Source organism: Propithecus coquereli, unplaced genomic scaffold (genome assembly GCF_000956105.1).
Source record: "Propithecus coquereli isolate 6110/MARCELLA unplaced genomic scaffold, Pcoq_1.0 Scaffold507, whole genome shotgun sequence".
Taxonomy (NCBI): Eukaryota; Metazoa; Chordata; class Mammalia; order Primates; family Indriidae; genus Propithecus; species Propithecus coquereli.
In genome coordinates this window covers 1,100,973-1,119,316 of record NW_012150919.1, presented here as the reverse complement: position 1 = coordinate 1,119,316, position 18,344 = coordinate 1,100,973, and the positions used below count along the sequence as shown (strand labels likewise).

At 39.5% G+C, this 18,344-nt stretch overlaps 1 protein-coding gene across 1 annotated transcript in view; it reads right to left on the bottom strand.

Moving 5' to 3' along the window:
• The window catches only part of ADAMTSL3 (ADAMTS-like 3), a 291,707-nt gene that overhangs the window by 119,383 nt on the left and 153,980 nt on the right, over positions 1-18,344 (bottom strand). The window contains exons 8-9 of the mRNA XM_012656530.1: positions 16,372-16,446; positions 10,259-10,416 (exon numbers count right to left, since the gene is read on the bottom strand). Of these exons, the coding sequence (XP_012511984.1) occupies positions 10,259-10,416; positions 16,372-16,446 (233 nt within the window). The remainder of the gene's footprint in view (positions 1-10,258; positions 10,417-16,371; positions 16,447-18,344) is intronic.

Genomic DNA, 18,344 nt, shown 5'->3' with positions numbered 1-18,344 from the left:
GAGAACTATCACGCTAGGGAGGATTTGCAGGGCCAAGATCCCAGACACTAAGGAGGCCCAGAAGTGTGAGCACAACATTTGGCACCACACTTGGCATCACCTTTTCGCTCAAGGCATTTTCCAGTTTGCAAGTGGTGACTGAGCGGCTGAGAAGCTGGCAGACCTGTCATCAGACTCATGGAACAGAGGGAGCAAACACCGGAGCTCAAGGCCTGCCAAGGTGGGGCTGTTGGTAGAAATCCCAGGCTCGCAAGTGGGACCCCAGAAGGCTCTGTTTTACATATAAAAGTAAACTGGAAATAGACCAGCCTTTAAAGGGAATAAAGCCCAGGTTCAAATTATTTCAATTTCTTGTTGGATGAAGGAGTTTCGTTCCTAACCTAGCTGTCTTCTAGAGGCAAAAATAGTTGCAGCCAAAATAGCCCAATTGGGAGAGAGTTAGACTGAAGATCTAGAAGCAAAAAATAATCTTCTCTCGAATTATATCTACAACCTTTCCTCTACAATACACAGCACACAGTTTAAAAATAACTAGACATACAAAAAATAAAATTTAACAACTAAAAAAGTGAAAAAATAGATACTATAAACATAATATTTATATCCGGGTATTGGTGTTAACTGATAAAAACTTAAAAACTTAAGTATATCACTACTACTGCCTGCAACCCCAGCCTTGGCTTCATGTCTCATTCCCCTGATGGAGGAGCCCAGCAACAGCTTACGCTGCGGTCATAAAACATCAGGGTTGGCACAGAGCTTTTGCTTTGGGCTCTGTTTTTTAGAGAACCTGGACTAAGATACTATGATTAAAATGTTCAAGAAATTAAATGATAAGATGGGGAATTTCACTGGAAATGAAGCTATAATAAAAATAAAATGGAAATTCCAGAAATAAAAAGTGCAATAACTCAAATCAATATCTCAATGGATTAATTTAACAGTAGATTAGAGTTTGGCAAGTATTTTCTTAAAGAGCCAGATAGCAAACATTTTAGGTTTTCAGGCTACGTGGTTTCTGTTGCAACTAGTCCACTCTGCTGGCGTAGTGCAAAAGTAGACATCAACAATAAGTAAACAAATGGGGGAGGCTGTGTTCTAATAAAACTTTATTTACAACAATGGGTGGATGGCTTGCTGGCCATAATCTGCTTCCCCCTGAATTACAGATAGCTGAGTAGAAAATCAGTAACATGACAGAAGAGAAGAAAGTGGAAACTAGATATATCAGATAACAGTAAAGGTGTAATTGTAGTCCGAGAAAGAGAAACAAAAAGCTTAGGTCAGAAGCTACTCTGAAGAGGTGATAAATGAGAATCTGTCCAAAACTGATGGTAGATATCAAGCCACAGATTCATGAGGCATCATGAACCTCAAGCTGAAGAAAGCCACTAATTACATCACAGCCAAATTGATGAAAGCTAAATACAAAGAGAAAACACTTAAAAGCAGACAAAGAAAATAAGACACATTACCTTCTAAGGAACAAAAATAAGACTGACAGCTGACTTCTCAAGAGAATAAACGGAAGCCAGAAGACAATGTAGAGATATCTTCAAAGTGCTGAAAGGCAACAGTTTCACAATGATAAAAGGGTCAATTCACTAGGTAGATGTCATGATTCTACATGTGAATGTACCTAACAACTTAGCCTCAAAATGTATAATACAAAATGCACAGTCACAGTGGTAGTTTTAGCACCTATCTCACGGTAAAGTAGAATAAGCAGACAAAAGTCAGGAAGGTTATAATTTTGAATGACACGAAATAGTAAACATGACCTATTTGACACATGTAGAACATTGTATCCAACAATGAAGACTATACATCACATTCTTCCAAAATGTGTTATTTTCTGAGCTACAAACCAAGTTTTAGAAATTCCAAAAGATAGAAATTATATGGAATATGCTCTTTGACCACAGTAGAATTAAGCTTTAAAGATAAATCATAAAAAATTACTAAAATATTTCCACATGCTTTGATTTTATACACTCTTTGACTTATTATTTAGAAGTATAACTATGAAAATTACACAATAATATAACCGAGTGATGAAGGAAAACATTTCATATCAAAATTTGTGAAATTAAACATAAGGCATTGTTTAAAAGATATTTATAGACTTAAATTAATATGTTATAAAAAAGAATAAAAATCAATGACATAAACATCTATTTGAAGAAGTTAGAAAAAGAACAGCATACTGAATCCAGAGAAACTAGAAAGATGAACATTGTATTATAATAAATATAGGAGCAGACATTAATGACAGGAAAGAAAACTACATTTAAAAAGAGCTATAAAGCCAAAAGTTGTTTCTGTGAGAAGTCTAATAGAATTGATAACCCTCCAACATGACTCATCAAGGAAAAAAGGAAGTAGGCACAATAACCAATATCAAGAATGAGAGGGAGGACTCACTACAGAGGCAAAGATTTCTTAATCGGGATACAAACAGCACTAAGCATAGAGTTAAAGATTGATACACTATACTATGATAAAGTTGAGAACTTTTATATAGGGAAACTTGAGAGCCCTGAATACATTCAATAGAGAAAAATATGAAAATAGAACAAATGAAGAATTCAGCTCTAGAAGCTAAAAATATAACACCAAAATAAACCCATGTAAAGGTAAAGAAATAAAAATTAAAATTTCTATAAATAGAAATATTTAAAAAAAACACCTTTCAGTTAATCACCAAAATTAAAATCTAGTCCTTAGATATTTCAGAGACAATATCTGGATGGTTTGAACAAAACAAAAGTTAGACAAGGAACCAATAAACAAGTTTAGTAATGAAAGAGACGTAGTTATAGGTGCACAGTTTTTTTATTTAATGATAAGGAATACTATGGTTACATTTGAAAAGTTAACTTTGAAAAATTAGATGAATTAGACACTTCTCTAGAAAAATGTAAACTGCAGAATTGGCTCAAAAAATAAGACTAAGAGAAACTGAAATTGCTTCTAAGTACTCTCCATTACTAACAAAAAGAAAAAGAAGAGAAAGAAACGGCATGAAACCCAGATGTTTTTCAGAAAGAGATAATCCTTATTGTAACAGACACATTTCTTTGTCTACCAACATCCATTTCCCCTTCCCATTCTACTGAGACCGGTTTCGTTCCAGTGTCCGTTCCTCCCTCGTGTGTCTTAGCTAAATCCTGGTTGCTCTAAATGAACATCGTGGTCACACGTGCCTTGCTAGGTGTAAGACCACCAGGATGGAACGTTCTGCTCGGATACACACTGCAAAGGGTATACTCGGCCAACAGCCCGAGTTCCAGGTCACTCTTTCCATGGGCTGCTCCCAGCCAGTGACTGAGCACAGCAGGGCACGAAGTCAGGCCTGTTTCCAGGAGACACCAGAGTCCTGGGAGAGACGACTCAGGCTCAGGGCCTCCTCTGCAGCCTTGCTGAACTCTCGTAGAACTACTGCACTCTTCCTTCCTTCCCCCTTTCCTTCACTCGCGGTCAGATTCCACTGCAGTCTGGCAGCTCTCCCAGCCTCACCCTGCGTCCAGCCCCATTCTTGTTCCTCACAGGCATTCCCCAAATAAATTCCTTGGATATCTCATCCTGTCTTGGCATCTGCTTCTCGGAGGACTCAGAGACTAACACACTAAGGGAAGGTGTAGACCCAATTCTTGTCAATGATTAGAGGTCTACTGTGGTGCTTCTGAGGAAAGTTTTCCTTCCTAAGAACGCTCACAAGAAAGAAAAAGATCTATTGGATTTCTGGACGTTGTCCTGTCTGCGTGTGACACCCGGATCTGTGCCTAGTACTCTCAGTGCAGGGCAAGTGAACTACTTAAACCCATGCTCACCAACCTCAAATAGGCCCTTGATGCTGCCAGTAAGCACAATACTTTCCCCTAGTCCACTGACTCTCCCATTTTTTAAGACAAATATTTCATGCTTCTTTCTCAGTCCTCAAACTTCTAACTCCTTCCACCTTGTCACTCTCAACTGATAACCTTGCACCATTTCGTGAGAAAATGTAAGCAGGGAAAAGTAGGGAATACGTAGGTGCGACTCCTCTACATCCATCTCCAGTCATCTGTTCCTCACGACGTGCTCCCTTCCTCTCTCCAGAACACCGTGCACCAGCAGGAGAGCCCGGGAGCCCCGAGAAATAAGTCAGGTCTCACCACCTGTCCAGCTGCAGACCTGAGGTGCTGAACCCCAACAAGGATGTCTGAAAGGAAAAGAAACTGGAAATATGAACACCCACTTCCCACTGGTCTCAAATAATTGTTCTTTTCACAAACGTGCTTGCAGCGATCCTGCCTGTTCACAGGTGTTTTTCACTTATCTAAAGAGAAGCAGTTGATGAGCAGGAGCGGGATTCCCACAGGGAGAATCAGTGCCAGTGAACTCGGCTGTGTTCTGTCCTGGCGGGGCTGGCCGACTGCTCTGGTGACCAGCCCGCTCTACGCTCCCCGTGTGCCGCACGTTCCCTGTGGTGCAGCCAGGACTCCTGTCCAACCCTGGCCTGGCTCAGGGCGCTGTGCCCAGGCGACCACCTGCTTTACTGTCCAAGCCAGGAGGCTTCTGAGACTGAAAGGAGGAGCTAGTAATTAACCCAGGGCAGCAGGCATAAATTGGGCCTTTTCTAAGAAAAGAAGGACACACGGTCCCTCTCTACCTTGACCCCTCAGCTAAAGGGCATTTGCCACCACAGTGTCAACCCCTGGCCAGCTGAGAGTATGTGGAATTTTCTAGAAGTCTTCCATGCCACATAGGAGCCAAGGGGGACTCTAGGTGCTAAGCTCAGACTCTGCCTGTGACTAAACATTTCATGACACTAATGCCGATTTCATTCCGATGTGGCTTCTCCAGGAGGTTGCTGATGGAAGTGGGCACTCTAAGAGACATTTTCCTTTTGAATTTCTAAACAACAGGTGGAACAAAAGGTCCTTTTCTGCTTTGGGCTTTCCCTGAAACCTTCCCTGCTCTGGGGAGTGACTGCCATCATGATACACGTCTCCCTGCCTGCCCCCCTCCATCTTGCCCCTTCTTTCCTTCCTTTGTCCACAGTCCCTCAAGGCAAAGGGAGCAGCTCTCCGTGTCCATGCCAGACATGCCCCATGGCTATGTCCTCCTGGGGACTCTCAGCCTTCCCGGGGGAAGGGGCATCCTCTCCTCGTTATAGAAGAAATGCTGCGGGTTAGTACTCTAGGCTTGGCCCTGAAGTGGTGTGGGAACTAAATAAATTCAGAAAATCATCTCTCCCCACTAAGCCTGACTTTCAAAATAAAAGTCCAAACTAAATAATAATAATAATCATCTTACTTCAACATTCAAAAGTCAAACATTAATGCTTTCTCTTTGCATTTCTGCTAACAGCCCAATCGCCCACCTGCAAAACCACTGCTGTCAAGCCTCCAGGGCAGATGGCTTCACTGACAAAGAAGATGGCCAAGTACAAAGAATGGCAAAAGGGAAATATATGTTAACATTTACAAAAGCATATGGCCCCTGTTTGATTAGGAAAATGAGTTTTATAGCAATGGTAAGAAAATGAATTCAAATTCAACTACCTGGCTTGGTCACTTCAAAATAGTTTCCAAAATGTATAGGATAAATTTTTTTAACATAAAGCTATTCATGGTATGTATGCATTTATAGATATAACTTAGCTGTGAATTCTTGTAATTCCTGTAGCAGTATTTGAATTACTGTAACCAAGAAATTTCCCTCAACAGACCACATTACAGAAAAATACACAATATTCTACCTTTGGGATTAATGGCAAATACTTAGGAGGAGAGATGGAATCCCAATTGACAGGCTGATGAAATAGGTAAGTTATCTTTTCTGTTGGCACGTTATGGGTTGAATTGTGTCCTCCCAAAAAGATACATTGGAAGTCCTGGCCCACAGTATCTCAGAATATGATCTTGTTTGGAAATAGGGTCTTTGCAGATATAATTAAGTTAAAATGATGTCATTAGGGTGTGCTCTGATCCAATATGACTGGTGGCCTTATGAAAAGGGGAAATTTGGACACAGAGACAGACATGCGCAGAGGGGAGATGGTGTGAGGACAAATGGAGAATGTCTGAGCCATGTGACTTTAGCAGAGAGAGGCTGGGCGTGGTGGCTCACATCCGTAATCTCAGCACTTTGGGAGGGCGAAGTGGGAGCATTGTTTGAGCCCAGGAGTTTGAGAATAGCCTGGGCAGCATAGCAAGACCCTATCTCTACCAAAAAAAAAAAAAAAGTTTAGGAGAGAGACATGAGACAGATTCTCCCTTACAGCCCTCAGAAGGAACCAATCCTTTGCCTCATGAACTGTGCGACAATAAATTCGGTTGTTTAGGCCATGCAGTCATGGTACTCTGTTACAGCAGCCTCGGGAAACTAAGGCAGGTGCTGACTCTAAAACTGCGTCTTGCTATGTTTTGAAATACCTGTGAATGTACAAATTCAGCCACTACCTGTACCACATTGCAAGGCTGTAACATGTTCTTTGAGAGAAAGGAAAACAGGCATTTTCAAATCCTCACATTCCCGGATAAGTCAGATGTGCTGTCGTAACTTCCCAGGAAGAAAAGAGACTCTGTGGGCAGAGAGCACAAAAGATACCTAGAGCTGAGGCTGGAGGAAACTGAAGACAGAGCTTGCATAGCTGAGAACTAGGGGAAAAACAATCAGAAAACAACTTCCTGCAGAAACACAAAATATCTGAATGGAATAAAAATGATTCCCTAAGAAGACAACTGTCAGAAAACGGAAGATTTCAGACCACGAAGAAGAGAAACTCCCCCCCACCTCCCCTGAAGACGGATGTGTGTTTTAAAAGAGGGAGAAATCTACCAGCAGTAGTTGAAAATTAATCATGTAGAAAGATGTCTTTATCAAAGCCATTTCATTTTTTAAATTAGATATTCTCATGGGAATATACTTAAAACTGACATTCACAAACATCTACTCACAGATGCGAATGTTCAGTCAGTTCTCACTGAACAAATAGCTCCTACCTCACCACCCAATCAACAAAACACACAGCATCCGCTACTGTACTTGGTCAAAACTCACTGCTGCTACCTGGTGGCAACATGCACCTACTGAAGAAGCAAACTAACACATCAGGGGCCCTAGTGCAAAAGGCCCCTAGCACAATATACTGTGACAACGGTCACCCTTGACAAGCATGTCATTCAGGAAAACAAGAATACATAGTGAGAAATCCATTGGGAAGAAGGAAAGGTACAATTTTCAAGAATGTCCCAACCATGGAAATATAGCTTCTTAAAAAGAGCTGAAGAAAGAAATTTTTTTCTTATTGGCACAGTGAGTTGCTCAATGTCAGAATCTGAGCGACGATAACTACAAGACAACCTAACGTCTCATCGATCTCTACATATTTTACTCTCTACATAGGAATGTAGTAGTTTTCAACAGTGTATTTCTTAGAATCCCATGAAATAAGGTCTACTCCATGAAGGAGTGTGCCTCGGCATCACTCAGCACACCCATGGCTGTGCCAAACTGGCTGGTCTACACTGCCTTGTCTTCCCTCTCGGGGGTGAAGCCACATCTTCCATTTTTCAGACCAGCTGCTTCTGGTTGACTAGGATGGAAAGAGACAGAAGGAAATGCAGGGACACAGGGCTGACTGCCACCGGTGACCTCACACATATTTTAACCTCCCACTCAAAGTACAGCCATTACTCAGCTGTGTGATGGGTCAGGAAGAGACGGATGGAAGCAAAGAGCTCCTCATCTCAGCAACAACGCGGGCTGGGAGATACTGCAATGTTCGGAATCAAAACATTTTTTAAAAAGTAACTGATGGAAAAGGCTATTTCCTAGAAACACATACTATTTGGACAAACTCCCAAGTCAGGGAAAAACAACATCAGAGTCATTCTTACTTAATCACAAATGTCTCCAATTGTGCCAAATTCTGTCCCACCAAGCACACGGCATCCACCAAAGAACACAGCCGTGGCATGAAATGAGGCTCCACGTAACAGACTAGTCAGACAGTGGTGTGCAACACCTTCTCTGATAGAGATACATACTTTACAAACCTATTGCATGTAGAAAGATCAAAAGCTTTCCAGGAGTTGAAGTTAAAGTCCAGAACTGTTTACCAAGCCTGAGAGCTGGTCCTCAGAGGAAGGAAAATAGCAGACTGAAGTACTGGTTCAGACTGTGCAGGTTTAAAATGCTGTTAAAATGTACTCTATTAAGAGGTTAATATATAATTTGGGCAAGAATGTATAAAATAAATTTTAATTATGCATGTGATATGTGAAGGTATTCTTCTTTTTAAAAATTATTTTAAGAATTACATATTACATTTACCCCTTCTAAAAGCACCACTGTTGTTTTCAGTGGTTTCATGTATCTTTCCAGTATTAAAAAAATGTATGAGTACACACATATACATACGTAGGTGTGTGTATACACGCAGTGGTCCCCAGTGTTTTTGGCACCAGGGACGGGTTGCATGGAAGACAATTTTTCCACAGACAGGGGTGGGGCTGTGTGGGGCAGCCGAGCTCAGGTGGTGATGCTGACATTTGGCTGGTCATGCTGCAGGGAAGAACATAGATTCTCTGAGTAGTAATTAGAAGAGAAAAGAGACTGTGTGCGTATTTTCTACTTGAGAATCAAATGGGAAGGCCTTAAGGAGAGCAAGACAAGCACAGAATTTATGCCACAACAGATCAGAGAGAGAACAGAAAGAAAGATGATGCTATGACTTCCCCAAAACCTTTCACACTGTGACCATCTAAGAATAGTGGGTCAGTGCTTTAAGGATCTGACACAGAAGTCACGAGCTTAAATGTTTATAGAGGCTAGGCAGATGAGCGAATGCCTGAAGCAGGATGAATGGCAGCTGACAAATACGCCTTAACGTTAAGGATGCAACAGGGAGTGGTGTGGACCATGGCAAACTAGGAAGAGAGTGTCTCCATGAGAGAGCAGCTGCCACCCAGCTGCAGCCAATTGTTGCTATGGTAAAATGCAAGCTAGTCGTCAGATTTTCCCATTTTTAAAAAGAAGCAGATAAAAACCCTGATATTTTTATGTCCAAATCTCTTGATTTTAAAATGTTGAATGTTTAAAATCTGAAGTTTCAAAAACAAAACAAAACACTGCATTTGGCTGGTCACACTGCAGGCTGCATTTAGATCTCAGGAATTTGGATCAGTTCAAAACTCTCATCTACCTCCGTACATACTCCTCTGCTGACACTGATGTCTCAAACATTTTTTGACAAATTAATATGTGTGACACAGACAGTTCTTTGAAAGTATTGAGAGGTTTTTTTTTTTTCCTCCCACACATGAAGATATTACTGGCAATTACAGCTATTTTCTGATTTCTGTTTACATTTTGGAATGAGTTTCTGAAAAGGGATAGGGCAAAACCACCCACTGAATTATCTTTTTCTGTTCATTTCTTAGGCATTTTCAAATGTATCAGAAGAGTTTCAAATTGTATCATCTCGGAAATACACTGGCCACTGCATTTCATGTCCTCTGAGTGAGGGAAGATGCTCCAGGCTCACCCAGAGAGGGGATACAGGCTTGTGGTTCCAGGAAAGAAGAGTTCTTCTGTGGGTACCTTACAACAGGTGCCCATAATAAAACCTCTGGGGAAGAAAACCCTGATCCTGAACGAGCCCACTGCAAGGCTGCACATTCTAAGGGCTGAAGGTAGAAGTAAATATCCCTTAAGGATAATGGTCTTAAAGAAGGATGAGGAATGAGCCTCTGTCCTCTCTGTCCTCCTTTGCAAGAAGAAACGCAGTGGCACGATTTGGGTTTAGGATGTGGTATGTTTAACCACTAGCCATTTTCACCAAACTCCATCCAGAGGTTTGAAACTGAATACAGCTACATGGGAGACTGAGTCAAGAGGATCACTGGAGCCCAGGAGTTTGAGGCTGTGAGACAACATCATAGCCACTGCACTCCAACTCTGGTGACATAGTGAGGCACTATCTCTTTAAAAACAAAACTGAACACAGCAACTAGAGATTATAAATACAAAATCAATCTTTCCTCTACAAAAATGAAGTTTGTTTCTTAACTATCAGCGTTTAGGAGCAGAAACTTGAGAGTGATGAGCGATTTTTAGGAAAAAACTGCTAAGACGGACGCATTAATGATACCTGCGCTATCTAGAAACAATCACTGATGACCTCCTGCTAAACAAACTTACTGTTTTTAAGATCAACATGTTCTGAGCTTCAGAGGCATGCCGTTTCTGAAGAGGATCATCCTACCTTGAAGATGAAATCAGCCATCAGAGGTCCTGCAATCTTAAAGGTTTGCCTCTCTGAGCCCCTCTGGAACTCAACTGTTGTGTTCTCTACAACAAAGACTCCAGGGCTGCTAAAGCTGTGCTCTCCTTTGCTTCCTTGAAGGGTCTTAGATTCAATAACTGAAATTAAAAAATAAAATTCAAATAAGAAACTATCTCAAAGGCATTTTATTTCCAAAGACATTTTACTAAGTCCGATACCAGCATATGATAACAACACGATATCAAAATACCCATTCTGTTTACAAACCCTGACTCATCTTGGTAGATCAGATATGTCAGATGTTTAGTTGCCCGTAAAAAGGAGTTAACGGGGTGGTAGGCCCAAATAAGTCTACTCAATTCTTCGTAGCCATTTCTACCATAAGGGGAAAGGGAAAACCTTTCTTTATATTTTCTCATGATATAACTAACACTCAAAATAAAGCTAAGTTTACTCACTTTATTACCTATTCAGAAGTCTTAAGCCTAGTCTTTTATTTAGACAAAACCACACTGTATCTCAAATTTGCTTTTTTTAAACAAAACTTTTTATTTTGAAATAATTATAGAGTCACAGAAAGTTTCAAAAATAATATAGAGAGGTCCTGTGTAAACTTCATCCAGTTTTTTTGTTAAAATGGTAAATTTCATTTTATATATAATTGACCACTAGAAAGAAATAACCATAAGGATATTCTGTTTTTCTCCCAAACTGTCACATGTTCAAATCAAGACCGTCTGAAATTAAAAACAAACAAAAAACAGCCACTAACAAATCGTGAAACTCCTTCAGCATATATATCACATCAAATGTATCAACAAAAACTGTCTCAGGCAGATATTAGTGCCATTCCCTCCCCAGACCCCAGGGGTTACAGGGATGGACCAGCCAAGTGGACCAAGGTTTGCTCAAACGTGCTGAGAGATATTTATGACCAAGTTGAGTGTCCCTAAAGACTCTACCTTTTCGACATGTAGATCCTATTGCCTCAGTTCCTGAGTCTTGTAAAAGTTGAGTACCCCTAACCCAAAAATCCAAAATCCAAAACTTTTTGAGTGTTGATATGATGTTCAAAAGACATGTTCATTGGAGCAGTTTGGGTTTTGGTTTTTCGGACTTCATCCAGTTTTGCCCAATGGTTACATCTTATGAAACTACAGTACAGTATCAAATCCAGGAAACTGACATTGGTGCAATGTGTGTGTATAGTTTGACTCCATTTTATCATACACCACCACCATCAAAATACAGAACCATTCCATTGCCACAAAGATCTCCCTAATGCATGCTGCCCCTTTATTCGAATTTGTTTTTATGTGAATGGAAGTGCTTTTAAGATCTCCTACAGAAAAAATGTTTGCCCACGGTTTGAACAAAATAGCATTTCCACTTACTTAAATTTCTTTCTTTTTTCCTCTTTTTTTTTTCTTTCTTTTATTTTGTAAGTGTCACCATACTTAGTAAACCTGGTCTGAGGTTGAGAGGCAATATAAACATACACAGGTAGGTGCTGGGGCACCTGCGTGTCTGGCTCCAGCTCTTTCTCTAACTTCTGTCTTGGGTTTTCATTGCCTTGTTTCTGAAATGAGGATTCAGAGTGCACAATCTCTCATGTCAAACTCTACTCTGAAATCTACACTTGATACAGTGGTATTGTGTCAGTCATTAAAAATCCTAAACAAAGGACACAAAAGAACCAAGACTCCGCTCAGTTTCAAACTTAAAAATGGCAAGATGATAAAACGCGACAACATGGTCTGGCATCAGGGAGCTTCAACCCATGTGCTGCCGGGCTTTGGTTATTTTCATCTGCTGGATTTACTCTCTGCCACTGGAGCGGCTGCAGGAATTCCAGCGCCCTGGACAGACTGCATAACAGGCATTAGGAGACATCCCTGATTATCCCTGACAGGCAGGCTGGGAACTTTTCTGGGAGAATTCAAAGGCTGGACAAGAGCTACTTGGTCTGGAGGAGTCATTAGTGGTCGGAGAATAATGCTGGCTATTTTCAGGCACACAAAACCCCAACCACTTTGGCCCTGATCTCTGTGACCGCAGTAGATTTTTGGAAAGTGTGACATTAAATTCATTTCCTAGTTCCAATGAAGATATAAAACTGAGTGTTATAAAGTGAGTTGTCAGTAAAAACGAGATGGGAAACTGGAGATAGTAAGTGGGCCCTACACTGTATGAATCAGATCTCTAAAGTAAAGGAGAAAAAACAGCAAGCATTAGAGCAACAGCAAAACACAAAATGAAGCTGGACACAATCCATCCTCACAGAAGGCATGCAGAACACCAGGCTCTCAGACTGAGACTCAGGCTGAAATGGCTTGATTACATTCACATAGTGTGCGATGGATTCCGCGGCTGTGTTGGGTGGTAATTGCTTTACCACTGTGCTAACGTTCTGGAGCACAGCTTTCCAAGTTTCATCAGGATGCAAAGATGGGGAAGGGGGTGTAAGAATCTGGGAAGGCAATAGGGGAGGAAGAAAAGACCAGTTGCTATGACATCCATCCCCTAAACCAAAGGCCAGCATTTCTATTACTTTGGTTTTGGTGTTTGTTCTTAATATAGAGTCTATTCTACTATTTCAACAGTGTCTAAGATTTTCAGTGACAAGGATATAAAAACACAAGCAGCAAAAACAATTTTCGAGTGCATGTAAATTACCCAAACCACTCTTCTTCTCCACTGGACTCTATGCCTATTGTAAAATATCTTTATTTTATTTATTTCAACAGGCTTCCAGTGCATAGAGCACAAACACTGGTTGCACATCTAGTATGACAGGTAGAAAGCAGGTGCTTTGACCTCAACTGTGTAAACAAGTAAGCAGAGTCAGAGTGGGTGAATAAAGCCTGGTGAAGTGATTTGAGGAAGGTTGAGTTGACAGAGGCAGACAATGCTGATAATTTGGATTAGCAAAGCCACTATGCTGAATCCACAGTGAAGTAGAGGCCACTGTAGTTCTTCAAAAGCTGTCATTTTTACTGGTGGCAAACTTTCTTCTCCTTAGTGTCTGTGTTGCTTAAAATAAATGACAGAAAAGGAGTTTGTGGTTTTTCAATCAGCAATTCAGATGAGGACTTACGGATATCTCTGTTAAATTTGTATTAATTTCTACCATCTCCGTACATTTACTACAGCCCCATGTTGGGACAGCGTGAGATGCATGGCTAGCGAGAGCTGCACACACCGGCCCTTTGGTTCTCAGAGCTTTCACGACCCCCTCTGTGGTTCCTGCAGCAAAGTGGTTAGTGCTTAGGAGACCCCAGGACAACCATAAACACTCACACCACTGTTAAGGGAAAAGAGTATGAACCTTCTTCCTTGCTGCCCACTGCCCACATTCTTTCTCCTCTCCAGGCTTACTATTCCAGGGGTTGGAGAGAGTGGGGAATGGCAGGTGGAGGGGAGGAAGTGTTGGGGAAGACATGATAGGTATCCTCAAAAAGGGTGAAAACTAGAATCAGAAATCAAGATCTTCTTGTATCCCCAACTCAAGTCTCTAATGATACCTTTAAATATTTTAATCCATACTAGCTATTTTTAAAAGAAATGATGACTAGAAAGATGATGAATGCTTCTAATTGCTTCTAGTTGAAGGGCTTGCATTGAGAAGTATCAGCTCTTTCAAAACAGGCAGGGTCATGGTCACCATCCACAAGAGCCCTCCTTAAATTCTAAAGGCCATGGAAACACTGTTAGGTAAACGTGCAATGAGCATTTAGCACAGCGAATGTGGTTAACCCTACATCAAACTTACGCTTACAGTAGAGCTGTATTTTTATAGTATATGTTCATTTCATTCAGCATCAACTCCCTTTGATTGGCCATCTTGCACAGTTCCCATATTTATATACATACATCTCTGCATACGGTCATCGGACAGAACTTAGAAGAAAAAATATTCTTCCAAATGAAATGGAGGTTTTCAGTTTATGGCATCTTGGCTTCTCAAGTTTATTACTAGTCAAATACACTTAATGCTGAAGTTTTGTTACAGTAAAATGTCTTTTACAGGGATCCTCGTTACTGGAGAGTTATAGCTAATATGGATGTTAAAAGAATGATTTATTACTACAAAATGAGCTTCACTTCAGAAATATTTCTTCTACAAATAAAAATTAAGAAAACAGTTGTATAGATTAAGAAAATAAAGCTGCTTCTATATTTAGATATTCAGATATGTTAACTAAATCCTTTGTAAATGAAGCCAGTTCTATTCATCAGTCAAGAGGGATAACTTTCAGAAACACTTCTAGTGCCAACTGTGAGATTGTTCAGAAGGAGAAATATTCCAAGTAGCAGATCTGTCACTTTGGAGAAATGGGAAAATTTTTGAGCCCTATTCTTGGAAGAGTGTCTGCTTGAGTGTAGTTATGTTGAATATGCCAGAACATATACACATGTAAATGAATTTTTGCCTCGAAGTATTCATCTTGACTTACTCTATTCACTGTTTACTTATTCTGTTTTTATAACTTAAAAAAGCTATTTTTGGAGTTCAATTTGGGGGAATTGCCTTTAATATCATGAGAATATCAGGCCCAGTCACTACATTTTTTTTGTTTTCTAAACATCGTTTTGATATATAATTCATAAGCCATAAACTTCACTCATTTAAAACGTATAATTTAATGTTTCGTTATACACACAGAGTGAAGCCATCACCACGATCTAAGCTGAGAACATTTTTGTCACCCCCAAAAGAAACCCCACACCCATTAACCAGGCAATCACCAATCTATTTTCCACCTCTATAAATTTGACTATTTTGGATGTTTTTTATAGATGGAATCATATAATAAATATGTGGCCTTTTACAATTGGCTTCTTTCCCTGAGCATAATGTTTTCAAGGATCATCCATGTAGTAGCCTATATCCGTATTTTATCCCTTTCCATAGCCAAATAATATTTTACATAAGTCACATTTTATTATTCATTCAACAGCTGAATGGACTTTTGAGCTGTTTCCACTTGGTGGCTGTTATGAACAATGCTACTATGACTATTCAAGACTTCACATTTTTGCATCCAAGATATTTTACAATGTGATTACTTAAATGATTCACAAAATCTGGATCTGAATGATTTTTACCTGTTTCCAAAAATCATGTTTGTATTCATAAGGATGAAGATTTGTTCTCATCTAGAGCTGTGGGATTTGAAGCCATTTAAAAGAGAAATTTAAAAAATGTTTTGATGCTTCACTGCAAAGAAAACCTTGAATGAAGTGACCATTATATGGCTGTAAACATTTTAGTAATTTTTTTTAAAAAATGAGTCACTCTTTTACTCATAAATTACATGGTAACGTTAAGGGTAAAAACAGGCTTTTGAGTAACTATGTATCTTCACTGTCACAAAAATATTCTCTTGCTTCCCTAATGTGGACCATAATGTACTATAGTATAGCATTTCTTTTTTTTTCCCTAAGATTTTAATCTGATGGTGACCTTAAACATTTTTTTTTAAACATTTTGTTATAAACTTTTCTCAAAGGACATTTCTGGCTGAAATAATAGTTCTGGATCCAAAATACACACACACACACACACACACACACACACACACACACTCACTTGAAAGCTACCAAAAATGTGAGATGCTCCTGGCCCTGAGAAATTTCTATGATTTAAAAATTTAAGATGATGGTCCAGGAAAAAAAGAAAAGGCAAGTATATAGCTTTGATTCAATGGACCTTGCTTTGAGGGTCAGTATGGCACAGACCATTTTCTGTTGACCACAACTAAGAAAGTCCTGTCAGTGGCCACAAGGAGACCTTGGCAGAGAAGGAGACAAACGTTGGCAGTTCCAGTTCATTTCCCCACTCCCATGAGGGATTAATCCCAAACAGGTATGTTTTCCATGAGGGCATCAGAACTGAAAAATTAAGGTTACAGTATAGATAATTTCCCTAGTGATACAGACTGTTTCAGGTGATGGGCAAAATCCCTGAGATATTTGTCTTCTTACCTGTTAACTCAGAGAAAGGTTTTTTGTTGGTTGGTTCCATTTCACGGTTTTAGCTAACTAAATGTTCAGGAAGTTTAAAAATGTTAAGATTAAATTTTACTTACAGAGGTGGGCAGGTCCTTTCACTGTAATTCTCACACTTCGACTTCCCAAAGGAACAGCAATTACATTTTCTTCTCCTAGGAAAGAACAGAAGACGGATGTATTAACAGTAAAACTTGTGCACTAAAGAACCACGAAAATCAGCAAGTCAGTCAATCCTGGGGCATCTGCAGTGCCCTTCACTGTATGCATCTAACAGTCAAGAAATCTCTGGAAAGCATCAACTATGTGTAAGGGCGTTTTTGCTCCACAAACGCAAAGTTTAGTGGCAATGGAGACAATACAGCTCACAAAGCCTGAAATATTTATTAACACTGTCCTACCTAACCTGTCACAGAAAAGTTTCATGACCCCTGGCCTGGATAATTGCCTAGTTGAAATCCTGGTCCTCATGGATGTGTTTTCATGCTGTTACATATTTCGATGAGCTAATTTTTATGCCCACATAATAATCTAAGCTCATATATGAAATTTTATCTCAGTATCCCCTATCTGAATACTGTTTGTTTCTAAATGATCCTGAAACATTATCAACAACATGAATTACTTGGAACAGATGTTGTTTTTTGTTTAACTTAGAAAGAATAACTTTTTTGGATAAACTTTCCAGAGCGAAATTGGTGGAGTACAGGATATCCATATATTTATTGAGTAATTTGTAATTTTTTATTAAATAAAAATACATGTTCGCTATTGAAAATTAGAAAATGCAGATAAACAAAAAGACAAAATGAAACTATTTCTAATCCTATTGCCCAGAGAACATCACTTCTAACACTTTGATGAATGTCCTTTCCAGATTTTGTTTTTAATATATATACATGTAAATGGAAACAATGAACTCTACCTAAATGACCATCAATATGGGAAAGGTTAAATCAACAAGTATATCCATACTAAGGAATACTCTGCAATCAACAAAAGTAATGATAAGAAGCTATATGACCTGGTGTGGAAAGAATGTCAATATATATACTTATGACTTTAAAAAACGAGTTAAAAAACAATGTACATGGGCAATGATTTCTTGTGTATGACACCAAAAACACAGGAAAAAAAGGCAAAAAGACATATCAAAATTAAGCTTTTCTATATCAAAGGACACTATCAACAGAGTGAAAAAGCAACTCATGAAATGGGAGAAAACATTTGCCAATCACAAATCGAATAAGGGGTTACTATCTAGAATATATAAAGAACTTCTACAACTCAACAACAAACACCAATCAACCCAATTTAAAAAAAAATGGGCAAAGGACTTGAATAGACATTTCTCCAAGAGGATATACAAATGGCCAATAAACATATAAAAATGTTCAATATAGCTAAGTATTAGGCAAATGCAAGTCAAAACCATAATGAGATATCACTTCACACCCATTAGGATGGCAATTATAAAAAATAACAAAACAAACAAAAAGTAACAAGTATTGGCAAGGATGTGTAGAAACTGGAACCCTTATGAACTGTTGGTGGATATGTAAAATGGTACAACTACTACAGAAAACAATATGGCATTTCCTCAAAATATTAAATGTAGAATTGCCATCTAATCCAGCAATTCCACTTTTGGGTTTATACCCAAAAGAACTGAAAGCAAGGACAGAAACAAGATATGGGTACATTCATGATCATAGCGACATTATCCACAATAGCTCAAAGGTGGAAGCAACCCAAGTGCCCGTCCATGGACGAACAAATAGATATCATGTGGCACATACCTACAGTGGAATATTATTCAGCCTTAAAAAGGAAGGAAATCTGACACATGCTACAACACGGATGAACTGTGAAGACATTATGCTAAGTGAAATAAACCAGTCACAAAAAGACAAATACCAGGCCGGGCGCGGTGGCTCATGCCTGTAATCCTAGCTCTCTGGGAGGCCGGGGCGGGCAGATTGTTTGAGCTCAGGAGTTCGAAACCAGCCTGAGCAAGAGCGAGACCCCGTCTCTACTAAAAATTAGAAAGAAA